General features: G+C 37.5%; 1 protein-coding gene across 13 annotated transcripts in view; it reads left to right on the top strand.

Moving 5' to 3' along the window:
- TRPM3 (transient receptor potential cation channel subfamily M member 3) overlaps positions 1 to 17,529 on the top strand; it is a 936,946-nt gene that overhangs the window by 786,967 nt on the left and 132,450 nt on the right. For all 13 annotated transcript variants that reach the window (XR_006272993.1, XR_006272994.1, XM_043487226.1 and 10 more), the window contains one exon: positions 11,078 to 11,150. Coding sequence is in view for 11 of the 13 variants with exons in the window: in XM_043487226.1 (XP_043343161.1) it covers positions 11,078 to 11,150 (73 nt within the window). In the remaining 2 variants the exon portion in view is untranslated. The remainder of the gene's footprint in view (positions 1 to 11,077; positions 11,151 to 17,529) is intronic.

Genomic DNA, 17,529 nt, shown 5'->3' on the forward strand with positions numbered 1-17,529 from the left:
GAATGACCCTGAGGGATGGGATGGGGAGGGAGGTGGGGGGGGGGGTTCAGGATGGGGGAACACATATACACCCATGGCTGATTCATGTCAATGTATGGCAAAAACTATTACAGTATTGTAAAGTAATTAGCCTCCAATTAAAATAAATAATTTTAAAAAATAAAAATAAGGGAAGTGAAACTGGGAGAAAGTGATGAGGTCAGTCTGTATTTCAAGACCTTTTCTCCAAAAAATAAGAGCTTAAATTCTTAGCGGTGACTGGTGGTGGTTTAGCCGCTAAGTCGTGTTGGACTCTTTGCAACCCCATGGTCTATAGCCCACCAGGCTCCTCTGTCCATGGGGTTCTCCAGGCAAGAATATTGGAATGGGTTGCCATTCCCTTCTCCAAGGGATTTTCCCAACCCAGGGACTGAACCTGGGTCTCCTGCATTGCAGGAGGATCTTTACCAACTGAGCCACTGAGGCTTTCCTGGTGGCTCAGACAGTAAAGAATCTGCCTGCAATGCAGAAACCTGGGTTTGATCCCTGAGTTGGGAAGATCCCCTGGAGAAGGGAATGACAACCCACTACAGTATTCCTGCCTGGAGAATTCTATGGACAGAGGAGCCTGGCTGGCTATAGTCCATGGGATTGCAAAGAGTCAGACATGACAAGAGCTTTCAGTGGTTAGTAGTGGTGCCAATAGAGACGGGACTTCTGATCTTTGTAGCTGCTCTGCCTCCATGTGTGAAGTCTGCCCTTTCAATATTTGCATGTGTCTCTTCCCATTACGATTTTGGTGCAACCAGCTTTATGAGAGTTGCTACCCTCTCTGCAGCACTTTTACTAATGGAATTGGAGGCCATTATAACATATCTGATTCAAGGACAACACAAGCTTCCTTTTAACTACAACTAACCGCTATGTCATTGATGTATTTTTCATAAAATATTCATTTCTAGTTATGAGACTCATTTCTAGTGACAAGATCCCCAAACTTCTGGGAATCATCCTAATGACAGAATGAATTAGCCATAAGTATACATATGTCCCCTCCATCTTGAACCTAGGTATGTTTGAACTTCCTTTGATTTTCTCCTTTCCTCCATGTAAATCAGCACGTTCATTACTAGAAGCCCGTCCCTTTGGCAAAACGTTAACTTTAAGAGTTTTGTCAGCAAGGGGCGTTCACTTTCAAAATGCTGGAAATCAAATAGGAGTAAACTTTAGGTGCATAGAATGCCAGTCATCCAGCTTCACTGTTCTCTTCCCTTATACTAAGTGACTTTTGATTGTGCCAGAGTGAAAACTGAAGCCACTATCTGCTCAGAGACCTTTATTACCAACCAGGATTCCTGTTTAGATCCTTATCAAGGGGTTTGTATTATTCTATATCATGATGAACATGGATTTTTGCACTTTCTATTAATCACTCAATTATTTTGAATTATCTGGAACATTAATAATTCATCAGAGAAATATTCTGCTACACTGATGATTTTTAAAAGTCTTTGCATTGTGATGATTGAATTACTTATGAGTCTGATTCTTTCCTTCTCTTCCTGCTTCTATCCTCAGGAAACACATCTCCAGGCTTTATTAAGTAATTTAATGAGTAAATAAGAAATATTTTAGAGATGTGTCCTTTAAGGAATTTCCAGATGTAGCATGTTTGATGTCTTTAAGTCTATTGGTTAACATTATTATTGTTTAACTTTTCTAAATTCCTAAAAAAATCATATAAACTTTGCTGATTATCTGTTGTGTAGCTATGGTATTTGTCTAAAATTCTAAGACGCGTTACAAAGCATTTGTTAAACTCAGATATCATCTCTTCCATATCTAACACAGCATGAAATGATTGTGAAAATGTTTCTTTCTATTTTTGATAGATTGAACCAAAGTGTTTTTGCAGATTATAGATGTCTTTCAGTTTGATATCATGGTTATTTTCATTTTCAAAAGCCAGCCTCAATCTCCATGTCTGCTTTCACAGATTTATTGCTCACTGTGACATAAATATAAATCACAAATTAAGCTAATTAACTGACACCTTGAAAGGGAGTCAGTTTAATTTTCTCAGTATTTTTTTTTCTGTACCTTCATCTTGTTCAACTATACCTGCAGGCTTTTATAAGTGGGAAGTCCATGATTAATTCAGCCACAAAATCTCTTATTTTGTTATTTAGGTGGTGACTGTACTTGTTTGCTGCTCAGAAAATGAACCAAACCATCTTCAAACATAAAATCACTTTTCCCAAATCATTTCTGTATTTCTGGGTCTTTTTCATTTTTCTGTAGTATATTCTTGCTTCAAGTCTTTGTCTAAACTATGATTTAATCCAAAAGGCACCAAAGTTTCAAACACTGTGGTGAAACTTGTGGGTTAATTGGTGCCACCTATATCTCATAAAAGTCATATGAATACTTTTGCTGTTGTTCAGTCACTAAGTCATGTCCACCTCTGCAACCCCCTGGACTGCAGCCCACCAGGCATACCTATCCTTCACTATCTCCCGGAGTTTGCTCAAATACATCTGTTTAGTCGGCAGTGCCATCTAACTATCTCATCTTCTCCGGCCTTCTTCTCCTTTTGCCTTCAATCTTTCCAAGCATCACGGTCTTTTCCAATGAGTGGGCTCTTCGCATCAGATGGCCAAAGTATTGGGGCTTCAGCTTCAGCATCAGTCCTTCCAATGAATATTCAGGGTTGATTTCCTTTAGGATTGACTGATTTGATCCCCCTGCAATCCAAGGGACTCTCAAGAGTCTTCTCCAGCACTAAAATTTGAAAACATCAATTCTTCAGCACTCAGCCGTCTTTATGGTCCAGCTCTCATATGCATACATGACTACTGGAAGAACCATAGCTTTGACTATACAGACCTTTGTCAGCAAAGTGATGTCTTGGTTTTGTTACACTGTCTAGGTTTGTCATAGCTTTTCTTCCAAGGAGCAAGCATCTTTTAATTTCATGGCTACAGTCACCATCTGCAGTGATTTTGGAGCCCAAGAAAATAAAGTCTGTCACTATTTCCATTTTTTTCCCCATCTACTTGCCATGAAGTGATGGGACCAGATGCCATGATCTTAGTTTTTTGAATGTTGAGTTTTAAGCCAGCTTTTTTACTGTCCTCTTTTATTTATTATATATTGTATTATATATTAACACTAAAGCTTCAATAATTTCTAAAACTCAGTCTGCCTAGTTTCTATCACATAATGTTTGACTAAGTGCTTAGCAGTAATATAGTGTCCAGGAGACTCTTGTGTTAAAATCGACTCTTAATGCTTAAAATATACTCTTGATCTGTAGCCTAACAGTCCTGTTCACTTTAGCTGTTACCATTTGTGTGTGAAATGTGATACTTTTTACTTTTTGGTTTCTCCAAACCAGTTTCCTGAACACAACTGTTTGGTGATGATTTATCCACTTAACAAATATTTACTGAGCAGGGACTAGCAATCTTGTCTGCACGTGGTTCTCTCTTTAAAAAAACAGAGAGACATATGTGCAAATAAGGGCAATGAAGGGTTAAAGTAGTATGCTAGACAGCCTTATAGAGTGTCATAAATACACAAAGAGAAGTGAAGGTTCCAATCCTAATTCTATAGAAAGGCTTCTTCAGTAGTACATGTCAATGAAATTCTTGTAGTTTGCTCACCAAGTAGAGAGAAAGGCTTTCCAAAAAGAAAGAACTGAATGAACAAAGGCTAAGAGGCTAGAAACAACATCCAAACCCCTGAAAGGATTAAGTTGTTCCACACAAGGTGGGCATCAGGTGTGTGGGGTTGGGTCATGGCTGTGGTGGTGGGAGAGGTTGCAAGGGCATGGTGGTGAAGATGTAGTCAGCAAGAGACAAGACAAAAGAAATTGCCAGGAATGGAATACCAACATTCCTTGAATGCCCTGCTAAGAATTTTTAGTTTTATACCATAAATAATTGAGGCCATTAAAATTTTAATAAGGAGGGTTATATAATCAGGAAGATTGCTTAAATAGCTGCATGGCGAATAGAATGGAAAGACCAATAATGAAACAATTGGAATAGTTAAGGTACTACAGACTGAACAATGGTGTGATAGTGGGGATGGAGAAAGAAGTGAATAGTGAGAAGCACTGCGGTACATCATTTTCCACAATCTGACATGTCATATGATAAGTTATTTTCCCTCTGTCTATCCTCACTAGACTAACTCTGTGAAGGCAGGAGTTGTCAGTTTCATTCACTGCTTTGTTCCCAGCTCCTAAACAGTGCATAGCACAGAGAAGCTCGGCAAAGGTGTGTTCAATGAATCACTTGTATGCAGAGGGTGAGGGTGACAAATTCTTGACTTTAAAGGGGTGCAAAATGAAGCAGGAACAGAAGCAGAGAAGCTGGTTGGCAGATAGGAGGAAGGGGCAGAGAGCAGGGAAATCATCTCATCTTGAACAGTTGAACTTGCATTCACGGTGAGAATCAGAATTCCACCCAAGTTAAGGCAGTCTGTCCACAAGCAAGCTAAAGACATAAAATGTCAAACTGAATTGGGGGGAAAGTTGTATTTTTCTGTAACAAAAATGTTTGATGTTTGTTGTTTTGAAATCTTGAAGAACACATTAATTTCTCTGTATTCCATAGTGTTTTGACAAAATAACCAACCATGTCAAATCAATTTTAGGCTGCATGTTGAAAATACCAGTCTTACAAGGAAAATCAGGCTTCATTTACTAAATTGCCTTTAAAATAATTAGATTAATGACTTCTACCTAATTTAAAATTTTTTCCTATTAAAATTTGCATTAACAAGATTTGATAGAATGAACACACATGAGTATCTCTTCTACCCTTCAAATGACAAAAAAACCAAAATGACAAAAAATATATTCCTTAAACGCATCCCTATCAGAGCTCAGTATGGACAAAGGTGGAAAAGGGTAACATATTTGGAGATAAGAAATTTTGAGTAATTTCTGGATTATTAAAAGCAGGTATAGACACTCTAGTTTTCCAAAAATTAAGTTATTTCACTTACCATAAAGGATCAAAATAAAGATAGCAGGAGAGTCCTGGGAGTAGAATCAGAATAATGAATTAAAGAGCTCCTCTCAGATTAACTAGGCCAAGAAGTTCCACACCTACAAATTTTATCCTATAGATATATTCAGCCATGTGCATACAAGGGTATCCCCTGCAGTGGTGCTAATATTGACAAAAGATTGGGAACAACCCACATATTCATTAATAGAAGTACATGCATATAATGAAACATTAAGCACTGAACAGATAATGGTGCACATCTCTTTGTGGCTGAATGGAATGGTCTCCAAGATAGATTGTCAAGTGAAAAAAAAAGTGAAGTATAAAGTAGCATGTAGAACTTGCCACCACTTATGTGAAAGGGAGACACATGTGTTTCTCTCTATATGTGTATAGAGCATCTCTACAACTAATAATGCTGGCTACCTTTCTAAAGAGGTGCTGGAAAACTGAGGACAGAAGTGATACAGTTAATTTTTACCATATATTTCTCTATACTGTTGGGATTGTTTTTGCCATGTGTACGTATTATATATGCCAATATATGATACTATTAAAGGAAAAGGAAGGTGCAGAAGGGAAATGATAATAAAATCTAGACAACGGAAAACAAAATATGATGAAAGAAAACACAAAAAAATTAGTAATTAAATGTAGCTGAATTCATTTCTGCCTTTGAGAGAGAGATTCTATTTGAGTTTTAGAAAAGACAACTAGCCTTGCTGTTTATAAGATCCACACCTAAAACAAAGTGACCACAGAAAAGTGACAATCAGATGGAATAATATACCAGACATATCCTAATCTCCCATAAGTGTGTGTGTGACAACTACAAAATTAACATAAAACCAAATACAGTACAAAGAAACAACATTAAATAGGAAAAGGAGACCTTATATGCTGATTAAAACTTCAATCTACCAAGAACAGATTGTCACAATTTTTTTATCAATGTGTATATAGTTATAAGAAGTTTCAAAACATACAAAGGAAATAATGTTTACTTTCAAGGAATAGCTGTGACCTAATAGGAGATTTTAACATGAGTAATCAGAAAGAAGAAGCAAGTAAATATGTAGATGTTTGAATTAAAAGTAGTATGTAATCTGTATATAATATTGAACTTGTACCCAACAAGTAAGGAGTAAACACTTTTTTCAAACAAAATAATACATTTAGAAAATGTTATAAATATATATGTACATATACTCTCTAGTATTAAAAACAATTTTAAGAGAAAATAAATTGCAAATATTTTAAAATAAGGAAAATTACATAGGGCATATAAAAACATATGAGATACATAAACATATAAATGTATTTGCTAGGAACAAACAATGAAAATAAATTGACCAGGAAGTCAACTTCTAGGAAAAGAACAGCTAAGGAAGAAAAAGCAGAAGAAATAATGAGCAGAGAATAGTAACTTCAAATTTTAAGTAATACTATTATTGATCAATAAAATTAAAATCTGATTCTTTAAAATAACAGTGATTTTGATCAAATGAAAGAGGAATGAAACAACTTCCATAGATTTATATATATAAAGGAGATTTTTAAATAAGAGAATTATGTGTATAATTGTATACCAACAAACTTTAAAATCTAGATGAAATCTTTGAGTACATCAGAAAATATATAAAACTGAGCCTAGGAGAGGCAGAAAATCTAAACTGATTAATAGCTGTTGAAAATTTATAAAGATGATCAGTGATCTATCCCTAAAAATGCTTCAGTGCTAGATAACTTATAAATATTCTACTAAATCTGCCTGAAGGAGAATTCCTATGTTACATTTATTGTTCTAAGGCGTAGGTAAATTTAAAAAGCTTCCCAACTTATACCGAAAAACTACTGCAACCCTTGTATCAAAACCAAGAGGAATGGTGACATATACCAGCCTCACTTACTAACATAATCACAAAGATTCTAAATAAAATAGTAGCAAATAATATTTTGCTACTTGTTGTTAAATGATAATACATTAATTAATTATTTTTTATTATTTATTTAACAACAATTAGCAAAATATTATACGCTACTATTTCAGCAATACGGGAACCATGAACTTCCAGATGTTCAAACTGGTTTTAGAAAAGGCAGAGGAACCAGAGATCAAATTGCCAACATCTGCTGGACCATCGAAAAAGCAAGAGAGTTCCAGAAAAACATCTATTTCTGCTTTATTGATTACGCCAAAGCCTTTGACTGTGTGGATCACAATAAACTGTGAAAAATTCTGAAAGAGATGGCCATACCAGACCACCTGACCTGCCTCTTGAGAAACCTGTATGCAGGTCAAGAAGCAACAGTTGGCACTGGACATAGCACAACAGACTGCTTCCAAATAGGAAAAGGAGTATGTCAAGGCTGTATGTTGTCACCCTGCTTATTTAACTTATATGTAGAGTACATCATGAGAAACACTGGGTTGGATGAAGCACAAGCTGGAATCAAGATTGCTGGAAGAAATAATCAATAACCTCAGATATGCATATGACTCCCCCCTTATGGCAGAAAATGAAGAAGAACTAAAGAGCCTCTTGATGAAAGTGAAAGAGGAGAGTGGAAAATTTGGCTTAAAGCTCAACATTCAGAAAACTAAGATCTTGGCATCCAGTCCCATCACTTTACAGCAAATAGATGGGGAAACAGTGGCTGACTTTAATTTTTTGGGCTCCAAAATCACTGCAGATGGTGATTGCAGCCATGAAATTAAAAGACGCTTACTCCTTGGAAGGAAAGTTATGACTAACCTAGATAGCATATTAAAAAGCAGAGACATTACTTTGCCAGCAAAGGTCCATCTAGTCAAGGCTATGGTTTTTCCAGTAGACATGTATGGATGTGAGAGTTGGACTATAAAGAAAGCTGAGCGCCGAAAAATTGATGCTTTTGAACTGTGGTGTTGGAGAAGACTCTTGAGAGTCCCTTGGACTGCAAGGAGATCCAGTCAGTCCATCCTAAAGGAGATCAGTCCTGAGTGTTCATTGGAAAGACTGATGTTGAAGCTGAAGTTCCAGTATTTTGGCCACCTGATGCAAAGATCTGACTCATTTGAAAACACCCTTATGCTGGGAAAGATTGAGGGCAGGAAGAGAAGGGGACGACAGAGGATGAGATGATTGGATGGCATCACCGACTCAATGGACATGAGTTTGGGTGAACTCCGGGAGTTGGTGATGGCCAGGGAAGCCTGGTGTGCTGCAGTCCATGTGGTCGCAAAGAGTCGGACACAACTGAGTGACTGAACTGAACTGAATAATATATTAAAACCAAAAAACTTTCTATCAACCTATAATACTCCAAAACTACTATTCAATTCACATCCCCACCAGGAATACTTAAGAATACCTGATTTTCTGCATCTTTGCCAACACCAAGGGTGGTAGGTGAAGACAACTCTGGTTTTCTTGTTTGACTCATCTTTTTTTCTGAGAAAGACATATAAATTGAGTGATATTTAAAACATTTTAACTTCAAATTTAAATTTAAAGATTTAGAGGAGTGGAGATATAATATCTCAGGTCAACTCAAGGGAAAATTATAAAATAAATTTCATCTTTGGATCCTTCAGTCTCCCTCTGGTCAGACTCTTTCTGGAGTCCTTAGATTCTTCAGTCTAAGCATACCAGGATGGGGGCATGGACAGGTGGACAGCTATTCCCTCCATACCAGCTTTCCAGAAAATCTGATGCCCCAGAGCACAATGCCACCTCAGGTTCCTTGATAAACAATAGCACAAATGTCTGTGTCTCCACCACCCCCACCCCAAAATCCTTTAGCAACTCCATACTGTAAACCTTCCTTTCCCCTCCTCAAATCTGTTCCAAAGAAAGCCTGGTAATCTGATATTTGAGAGTAAATTTATCTATTTGCTGCCTCAGAAGAATTTGCATCTGAAGTGGGATCTCTAATTAGTCAGTGGAATTTAGGCATCTGCAGAACAAGTAGGTGAGACGTTTAAGGAGTTCCATTTGATGCCTAATTTCTGAATTCTTCTAAAACAATGAAAGACGTTATTCTGATAGTCTGTAATTTGCTACCAGCTCAGCACACAATAATACCTTTCAGACCTTAGCCAGCCCTGGCTTAAAGAGTTAAAGGTTTAGCCAAAATTCCACTTCTGCCTCTTGGTTCTCTCTCCAGTGGACTTCAAGTTTTCTTCCCAATTCAGGCACTCCTGAGTTCAAAACAGAGAACTGCCCCTCATCTCCCAAGTGGATTTTCTGGGAGCATCAATAGCTGTTTGGGAGAATGTCCTGTTTGGCACTTTGGCCAAACTTGTGCTTATGCAGAAGCAGATTTTAGTACAAACCTGCTGGAGGCGGGCGTACCGCCTCCACCAGTCAGAGGTCTAAGCTGTGGCCTGGAGGCCAAACACAGCACTTAGGTGGATTTTGCCTGGCTCCCTCTATATCTTTTACGTTTTTTAATTCAAAGGCCTATGAGGCTTTTCAACTAGTAATCTCTGCCTTACAGTCACCGCAGGCTCTGATTGAAGGACATAAACAGATATGAACGGTTAAGCAGCCACTTAACCCAATTCGAGTCAGGTGCTCAAAGATCTTGCTCCTTCCCTTAGTTCTTCCCCGTATTTAAGGCACAAGACAGAAACAAGAGAGCTACTGACTTCCTGGTATAGCTGTCCTTCTAACTTGATGCTGACCATAAACAAATTACTCTGTCCCCGGGCAGTGGGCTAGAGGATTTCTAAGCAACTGATAGTTTAACAGTCTGCGAGTCTAGGTACCGGTGCTCTTCATCATGGTAAAAAAATTAGAATTATTATGTTGTTGAATTGCTGAGTTGTTTCTGACTCTTTGCAATCCATTGACTGAAGCACACGAGGCTTTCCTGTCCTTAACCATCTTCCCGAGAATTATGTATTAGCCAATCCTATGAAGTTTACTTCCTATGTAGTTAGAAATAAGCAAGCCCTATGAGTTCCCCATTTTACAGGTAAACAAACTTGAAGTCTAAAGCAATTGAATACAGTAGTAATTCAATCAATGTAGATATTCAAATCTTTTGGCTTCCTTAAATAGCTTCCCTCTAACTTGGAAAAAAAATCTTCATTATCATTAAGCATGTTTTACTCCTTCACTGCTACCTCTGTCGGAGAAGGCAATGGCACCCCGCTCCAGTACTCTTGCCTGGAAAATCCCGTGGACAGAGGAGCCTGGTAGGCTGCAGTCCATGGGGTCGTGAAGAGTTGGACACGACTGAGCCACTTCACTTTCACTTTTCACTTTCACTCATTGGAGAAGGCAATGGCAACCCACTCCAGTGTTCTTGCCTGGAGAGTCCCAGGGAAGCCTGGTGGGCTCCGTCTATGGGGTCGCACAGAGTCGGACACGACTAAAGCGACTTAGCAGCAGAAGCAGCAGCAGCTACCTCCGTACTCTCTGCCTCCTCATTCATCCCCAAAGAATACTTTTCTTACCAAAATTAAAAAGAAAAATGTTATTTTATTGTCTGCTTTCTCTTTCTTACCACCTGGATACTGCTAAGTCATTCTCAAGAAGGTTTAAAGTTGTTGAGAGGACCGAAGGATCTAGAGGCATCACAGTATTGAAACCGTTGAGTAGCTATTGCTAGGAGAGAACATAGTGATGGCTATATTGTACACATGCATAAACACACAAACACATACAGGCACGAACACGTGCACAAATGCACATGGTACCTTTACTGAAGGGCGTACTAACTTTTTAAACAGTTAATTTCTCAACTCGGTTTAAATTATGGCTTACACATTTCTGCAAATCTGGTAAGTTTTTATTCTAAAGGTGAAATGAAAACAGGGACATTTTCCTTTGTGTCTGGCTTCAGAAATTGTAACCATAATCAGTGAATTATCTAAATTGGTTTCTGTTTGGAGGCTACTGAGGCATCTCCCTCTTAATGGATTGCAGAGCCCTCTAATTGAATTCTTGCCATGTATGCTTTCTCTGTGGTTAAGAATCTACCTTATAGATATTAAGATAGTCTGTGTTCAAATATGGTCTCATTGATTTAATTTCTCTTGAGGGAAAAAAATGTATTGCTAATGGTCACCTTCTCTCAAATTGCAGATTACAGTATTTCGGATGGGATCAGAAGGACACCAGGACATTGATTTAGCCATCCTGACAGCTTTGCTCAAAGGTAAAGAGATTCTATACACAGGGAGTACAAAACTAATTTAAATGAATTAGACAGCAACCTTATGTCTCCTAATGGTGGATATAATCTCAAATAATACCATGACACATCCAATTATTGATAACATAAGGGCTTCTCTTGTAAGACATTCTTTTTTATTTTTTAATTGGAGAGCAATTGCTTTACAGAATTTTGTTGTTTTCTGTCAAACATCAACATGAATGAGCCATAGGTATACATCTATCCCCTTCCTTCTGAACCTCCCTCCCATCTCCGTCCCCATCCCACCCCTCTAGTTTGATACAGGCCCCTGTTTGAATTCCCAAGACAAACAGCAAATTCCCGTTGGCTATCTGTTTTATATATGGTAATGTAAGTTTCCATGTTACTCTCTCCATACATCTCCAGACATTCTTAATGCTATTAAATTTCCCTATAATAGGCCTACTATAGCGTGACTTGATTTCAGAAAATTTATAAATTTTTTTAAATTTTGTTTATTTATTTAATTTTTGGCTGTGCTGGGTCTTCGTTGCGGCACAGGCTTTCCTCTAGTTGTGGCAAGCAGGGGCTACTCTCTAATTGTGGCATGCATGTTTCTAATTGTGGTGGCTTCTTTTGTTGTGGAGCGTGGACTCTAGGGCACTTGGGCTTCAGTAGTTGCGACCCAAGGGCTCAGTAGTTGGGGTTTCCAGGCACTAGGACACAGGCTTAGTTGCTGTAACATCTCAGGGATTGAACCTGTGTCTTCTGCATTGGCAGGTGAATATTTACCACTGAACCACCAGTGAAGCCACTCAGCAAAATTTAAATGTACTACAATTCAGTCATGTCTATTGAATCATAAAAATTTATGAAGTAAAAGGCATGCCTTGTCCCTTGATAATAAATAAAGTAAAACACCACATTTATCTCCTTGAACCAAAACTCATAGTAAATGGAGATGTGGCCCAATTATCAGTTAAAATATTAGTCATCATAATATCTTCTATTCAAAATATTTTCTTTCTCTTCCACCAGATTGTGAGACAAGTGTACGTCACCTTCACATTAGTCAGAATTTATTTGTTCTAATATATAATAGTTGTTTTCCAACTGTTATGTGTGTGACAGACCATATAAATGCATTTTATATTATAACCAAGTAGTTACACATATGTAGTTAGAAAGCTGAAATAAAATAAATAAAATAGTTTTTACATTTACTGTATGCAATGAAATTGGATATTTTCAATTCTAACCTATTCTATTCTCTTTAATGCTTATTATATCCCACCAAATTGATTTATGGCCCACTAATGGGTCATAACTTGCTGTTTTAAAAACACGGCCATAGAAGATTAAAGGAAATTATGATTGCTCTCAGAAATTAACATTTCTAATCACTATAATGAACATTACTTATGCAGCAGTAGATGCTAAGGGAATTTATGCCATTAAAATATTATGGTGTGTCAACTCTATTTTGTGCAGGCTTTGAAATGCTCTCTGATTTTAACCCAGTTGATTTGTGAAGGATATCAAGTGTAATGCTTTTGCTGACTTCCTTAGTGGCCAAGAATATATTTATATCAGTTTCAAATTCTTTTAGTTTGTTAAATTTTTCTTCCAGTGTATTTTAAAACTTATGCCTGGGCAAGTAACATGGTTTAACATTTAATTTTTATAATTATGCTTAGTTTTCAATTATCTAATATATAAGTAACTTTTGTGCAATTCAGTTTTTATTCTCTCTATCATCTGGGAAAATCAGAAGTAAGGTGGAATGGAAAGAGGAAGACAAGAAAGAGAGATGAAACTAAGCACTCGTCCATAGATCAGGACCTGGGGGAGAAAAGAATGAACAGGGAAAATATACATTTGCTGTTCCTTCTTTTTTGTCCCATTGAATTTCATTCTTTTTTAGGATCTGTATATATTAAAGAATACTATTTATATGATACAGATTTATTAAGTATGTTCAAAAATGAAGAGAAAAGGGAGTAAAAAAGTTGTTCCAGAGATCTAGGAAGCCCATAGTTTCTCAAATGCTGACACCTGGGGTAGCTTTTGAGACTAGATGATGTCACATTTGTCTTTCACATTAAGGAAACTGCTCTCTGATATGCGTGATCTGAAACTAGAGACTGTACACCCTTCATCCTTCTCCTGCTTTTCAGTTCTGCCTCCTCCCCTCAACCCCTGCTCACACATACACCCAGGGAATTCAAGGACTAGGAGCAGAATAGAGTTGCCAGAGAAAATGCAGGACATTGAATGTTTAGATCAACAGTAAGTAAATTTTTTAGCTTAAACTTGTCCTAAATATTGCATAGGACATACTTACACCAAAAAAAAAAAATTATTTGTTATTTATCTAAAATTAAAACACAGCTGGGAATCCTGTATTTTTATTTGCTAAATCAGGTTATTTTACTCAGAGGAGTTGTGACACTATTAATACTTCTGAACTTCAAACACCTCTAGAGATTCTGCAGGAAAAGTAACTCAAGAATCTAAGATCCCCTCATTCTTCTGTCTGCCTCTGTCTCTCAGGCAGGCCCTGCCTAATCATAGCAATCAGAGATTTCCACTGGAAAGGGCCCCAGACTTACCTTAACAAACTATCCAGTGCTTATCAACTTGCTCTGGCAGTCACCTCATCCTGTCTGCATCCCCCATGCAGCAGTTTCAAGTGAGGCCAGAAAACATGTACTCATAGTAGAAGTTATTGAAAGTGACCCCTTGATCCTTTCTGTGCATAGAAAGAAAAAGTGAAACTGTTAGTCACTCAGTCATGTCTGACTCTTTGTGACCCCATGGACTTTAACCTGCCAGGCTAAAAGTCCATGGAATTCTCCAGACAAAAATACTTGAGTGGGTAGCCATTCTCTTCTCCAGGGGATCTTCCTGACCCAGGGATCGAACCTGGGTCTTCTGCATTGCAGGCAGATTCTTTACCATCTGAGTCACCAGGGAAGCCTTCTGGGCATAGAGTTACTCCCAATTTTTTCCTCTTTTCTTATACACCTTGGAGGTCAAATCATGTGGGTGTATATTCTTTTGCTTCTGTACATGCACTGAAGTGTAATATGTGATGACAGCTGTCCTCTATAAAGGAGGAATTCTTTTTAGAATTTAGAAACCTAAATTCTTTAGGTTTAATCTTCATTGGTAAAGTTCATCTGTGGCATAAAGAGAGAATAGCTTCTATTGCTTACTTCTTTTTCTGAAAAGTATTTTAGAAGAGAGTGCAACAATAATATATTCCTCCTCAAAATTGTCAAGATCATCAAAAACAAGGGTAGTCTCAGAAATTGTCACAGCCCCAAGAAGCGTAAGGAGACCTGACATCTAAATAATAATGTGGTTTCCTGGGTAATATTGTTGAGCAGAAAAAAAAAAAAAAAAGAGCATTAGGTTGAAACTAGGAAAATCTTAATAAAGTATGGACTTTAGTTTGTTTATTTTTTTTTAAGAGAAAAATAAGTTATGCTCTCATATATTATGGATCTGAACAATAGACAGACTGTAGCCAAGAAAACTCCACACTTCTTCATGTCAAAGCGACAAAAAAGGAAAAAGCATCTTATGGAATTAACTGTACAAGTCAAATACAGATATAATCAAAACATCCACAGGCAGTATTTAAAGAGTCTATATAAATCACAGAGGCATGGATAATGTGCACGTGATCAGTCACTCAGTCGTGTCTGACTCTTTACGACCCTATGGACTGTAGCCCACCAGGGTCCTCTGTCCATGGGATTTTCCAGGCAAGAATACTGGAATAAAAATTCAAATACCAAGAAAAATAGCCCATGTTCTAACTTTAGAAAAATTTCTAGTAAGAATGCTAGTGATTAGATTAAGTCATACAAAACAATGAAAATCACTATTTTCTGAGCCATTTTCCTTTAAAACTGTATCTTTTAAAAAACTAAACTTGAATAATAAAAGCAAATAAAATCTGATGTTTTGAAACTACTTCTGAATGCATCCCCCTCCAACTCTATAAACTAGAAAATGCATAATTATTGTCACAAACTAGTACTGGCATCAATACACAACTAGTCTTGCTAAATAACTCATTTTTAAGTGGCTTGATTAATCCTTGATAAAGCAAAATGCTTCTGTGCTGTGCTTAGTCACTCAGTCGTGTCCAACTCTTTGTGACCCAATGGTCTGTAGCCCACCAGGATCCTCTGTCCATGGAATTCTCCAGATAAGAATAGGGGAGTAGGTTGCCATGCCCTCCTCCAGGGGATCTTCCCAACCCAGGGGCTGAACGCAGGTCTCCTGAATTGCATATGGATTCTTTACCGTCCGAGCCACCAGAGAAGCACAATATTCTAAATTAGTTTATGTCCAATAATTCTTTGCACCAGATATATTTCATAAGTATCTAGCACCTTAAAATGCTTACTGGGAAACTATCTTTGCTTAAACTTAGATGACTCATGAATAGGTTTTATGGGAATTTATTATGACCCTGCTTTGAAAATTAAAAAACTATTTCTAATTATGTGTTGATCTTTCCCACTCTTTTTTCTGTGTGTAGGCAGCTTAAACAACACATGCATGATTGCTTTCCTTTTAATACTGTTTTTTTAAAACCCAAAACTGTTTAGATAGCCTTATTAAGACAAAAAAAGGGATATTCATATTGATACTTTCATCACATAAGTGCAATGCAAAGTTACCATTGTTATTAATTATTATGCAATGGAAATAGATGATATTTTTTCCAAAAGAGATCACCAAAGTCAAAATGTGTGGCATATTTATTTTAGGCTTAAAAGGGCATAGGAGATAAACTTTTGGAGAACAGTGAAATATTTCAGTTAGAGATGAAATTCACTCAGTAATTTTTACAATGTAGATCCTTTGCAAAAGTATTATTAAACCTTTCTCTATATGAGACCACTTTTCATCTTCCTCATGTGCTTTCACTACAAGCCAGGCTCCCCCAAATCCACTTGTTTCCTGATGGCTCATTTTTATCTCTTTAGCCAAATCTTTAACTTTGATATCATGGAGCAGATTGATCATGTGTATTAGAACCTCAGTACAGACGGTGCAGACCTATGTCTGCTACTGGACTCTTATTTTTACTTCATCCCAAAGCCATCTTGAAGCCACAGTACCCCCTTTCACATGTTTATGTGCTCACTCAGTTGTGTCTGACTCTTTGTGACCCCATGGACTGGAGCCTGCCAGTCTTCTCTGTACATGGGATTTTTCAGGCAGGAATACTGGAGGTGGGTGCCATTTCCTTCTCTAGGGGATCTTCCCAACCAAGGGATCAAACTCGGGTCTCCTGTGTCTCCTGCATTGCAGGCAGATTCTTTACTGCTGAGCCTTTGGGAAAGCCCTTTCACCTTGCTACTCCCATGCCTTTTACAAACTTAGAAATTGAGGCAGAGTCTGAAAGACATTCAGGATCCTTAGGCAAATCAATAGCAGAGCCAAAGTTTTCACTCAGGTCTCCTCATTTCTTTTCTTTCTTTTTTTTTTTTTAGACAACAGAGTGGTTTATTTGGTGCTAAAAAAGATAGGAACTATTAGGTCACAGAAAGACATGGAGGAATCTTAAATGCATATTACTAAGTGAAAGAAGTCAAATCTGAAAAGGCTACATACTATATGATTCTGACCATATGACAGTCTGGAAAAGGCAAAACTAGGGGGACAAGAAAATTTTCTTTATATTACATGTATGAGTCTTGGGAACATCCGGGATTCCTTGGCTTTACACTGCCACAGAGATCTCAGACATTTACCCCTGTGACTTCAGGGGTACCTGAGTGATAACAGATCAGGACATCTGCTTCCCTGAAGCTCTGAGAACACTTACCGGGGTCCTCAGCTACCAGATGATCCTAGCCACATGCACAATACCTTAATGAGGAAACTAGAATGTCCACAATTTAACCTAATGCAGTGGAAGAAAAAGTACAGTCTGACACTTGTTTTATTTTTGAAGAGTACACCTCTGGTGAAATATTGATTCAACCGGGAAATTTTTAGTCACATGTGACAGAAACATATATCAACTTAGTTCAAGCAAAGAGAAATACAGAACACCAGAAACTAACACAACATTGTAAAGCAATTTTCCTCCAATTAAATTTTTTTTAATTTTTAAAAATAAATAAATCATAAAATTGAAAAGGGGAAATAAAAAGACACGTCATTTAAAAATAGAAAAAAAGAAATACAACGATTTCCATGACCAGGCGGTCTGAGACTTGTGCAGAACAGCCATCAGCAGTAGCAAGCTCACATCAACCCACTGAGCAAACCCCAGTTCAAAAGAGCCATCTCTTCTCATACTTGCAATGAGAAGTCCCAGGGACCATTTGAATTTGCTTGCTTTGGTTCAGTGCCCATCCCTGAATCC

This window comes from Cervus canadensis, chromosome 14 (genome assembly GCF_019320065.1).
Source record: "Cervus canadensis isolate Bull #8, Minnesota chromosome 14, ASM1932006v1, whole genome shotgun sequence".
Taxonomy (NCBI): Eukaryota; Metazoa; Chordata; class Mammalia; order Artiodactyla; family Cervidae; genus Cervus; species Cervus canadensis.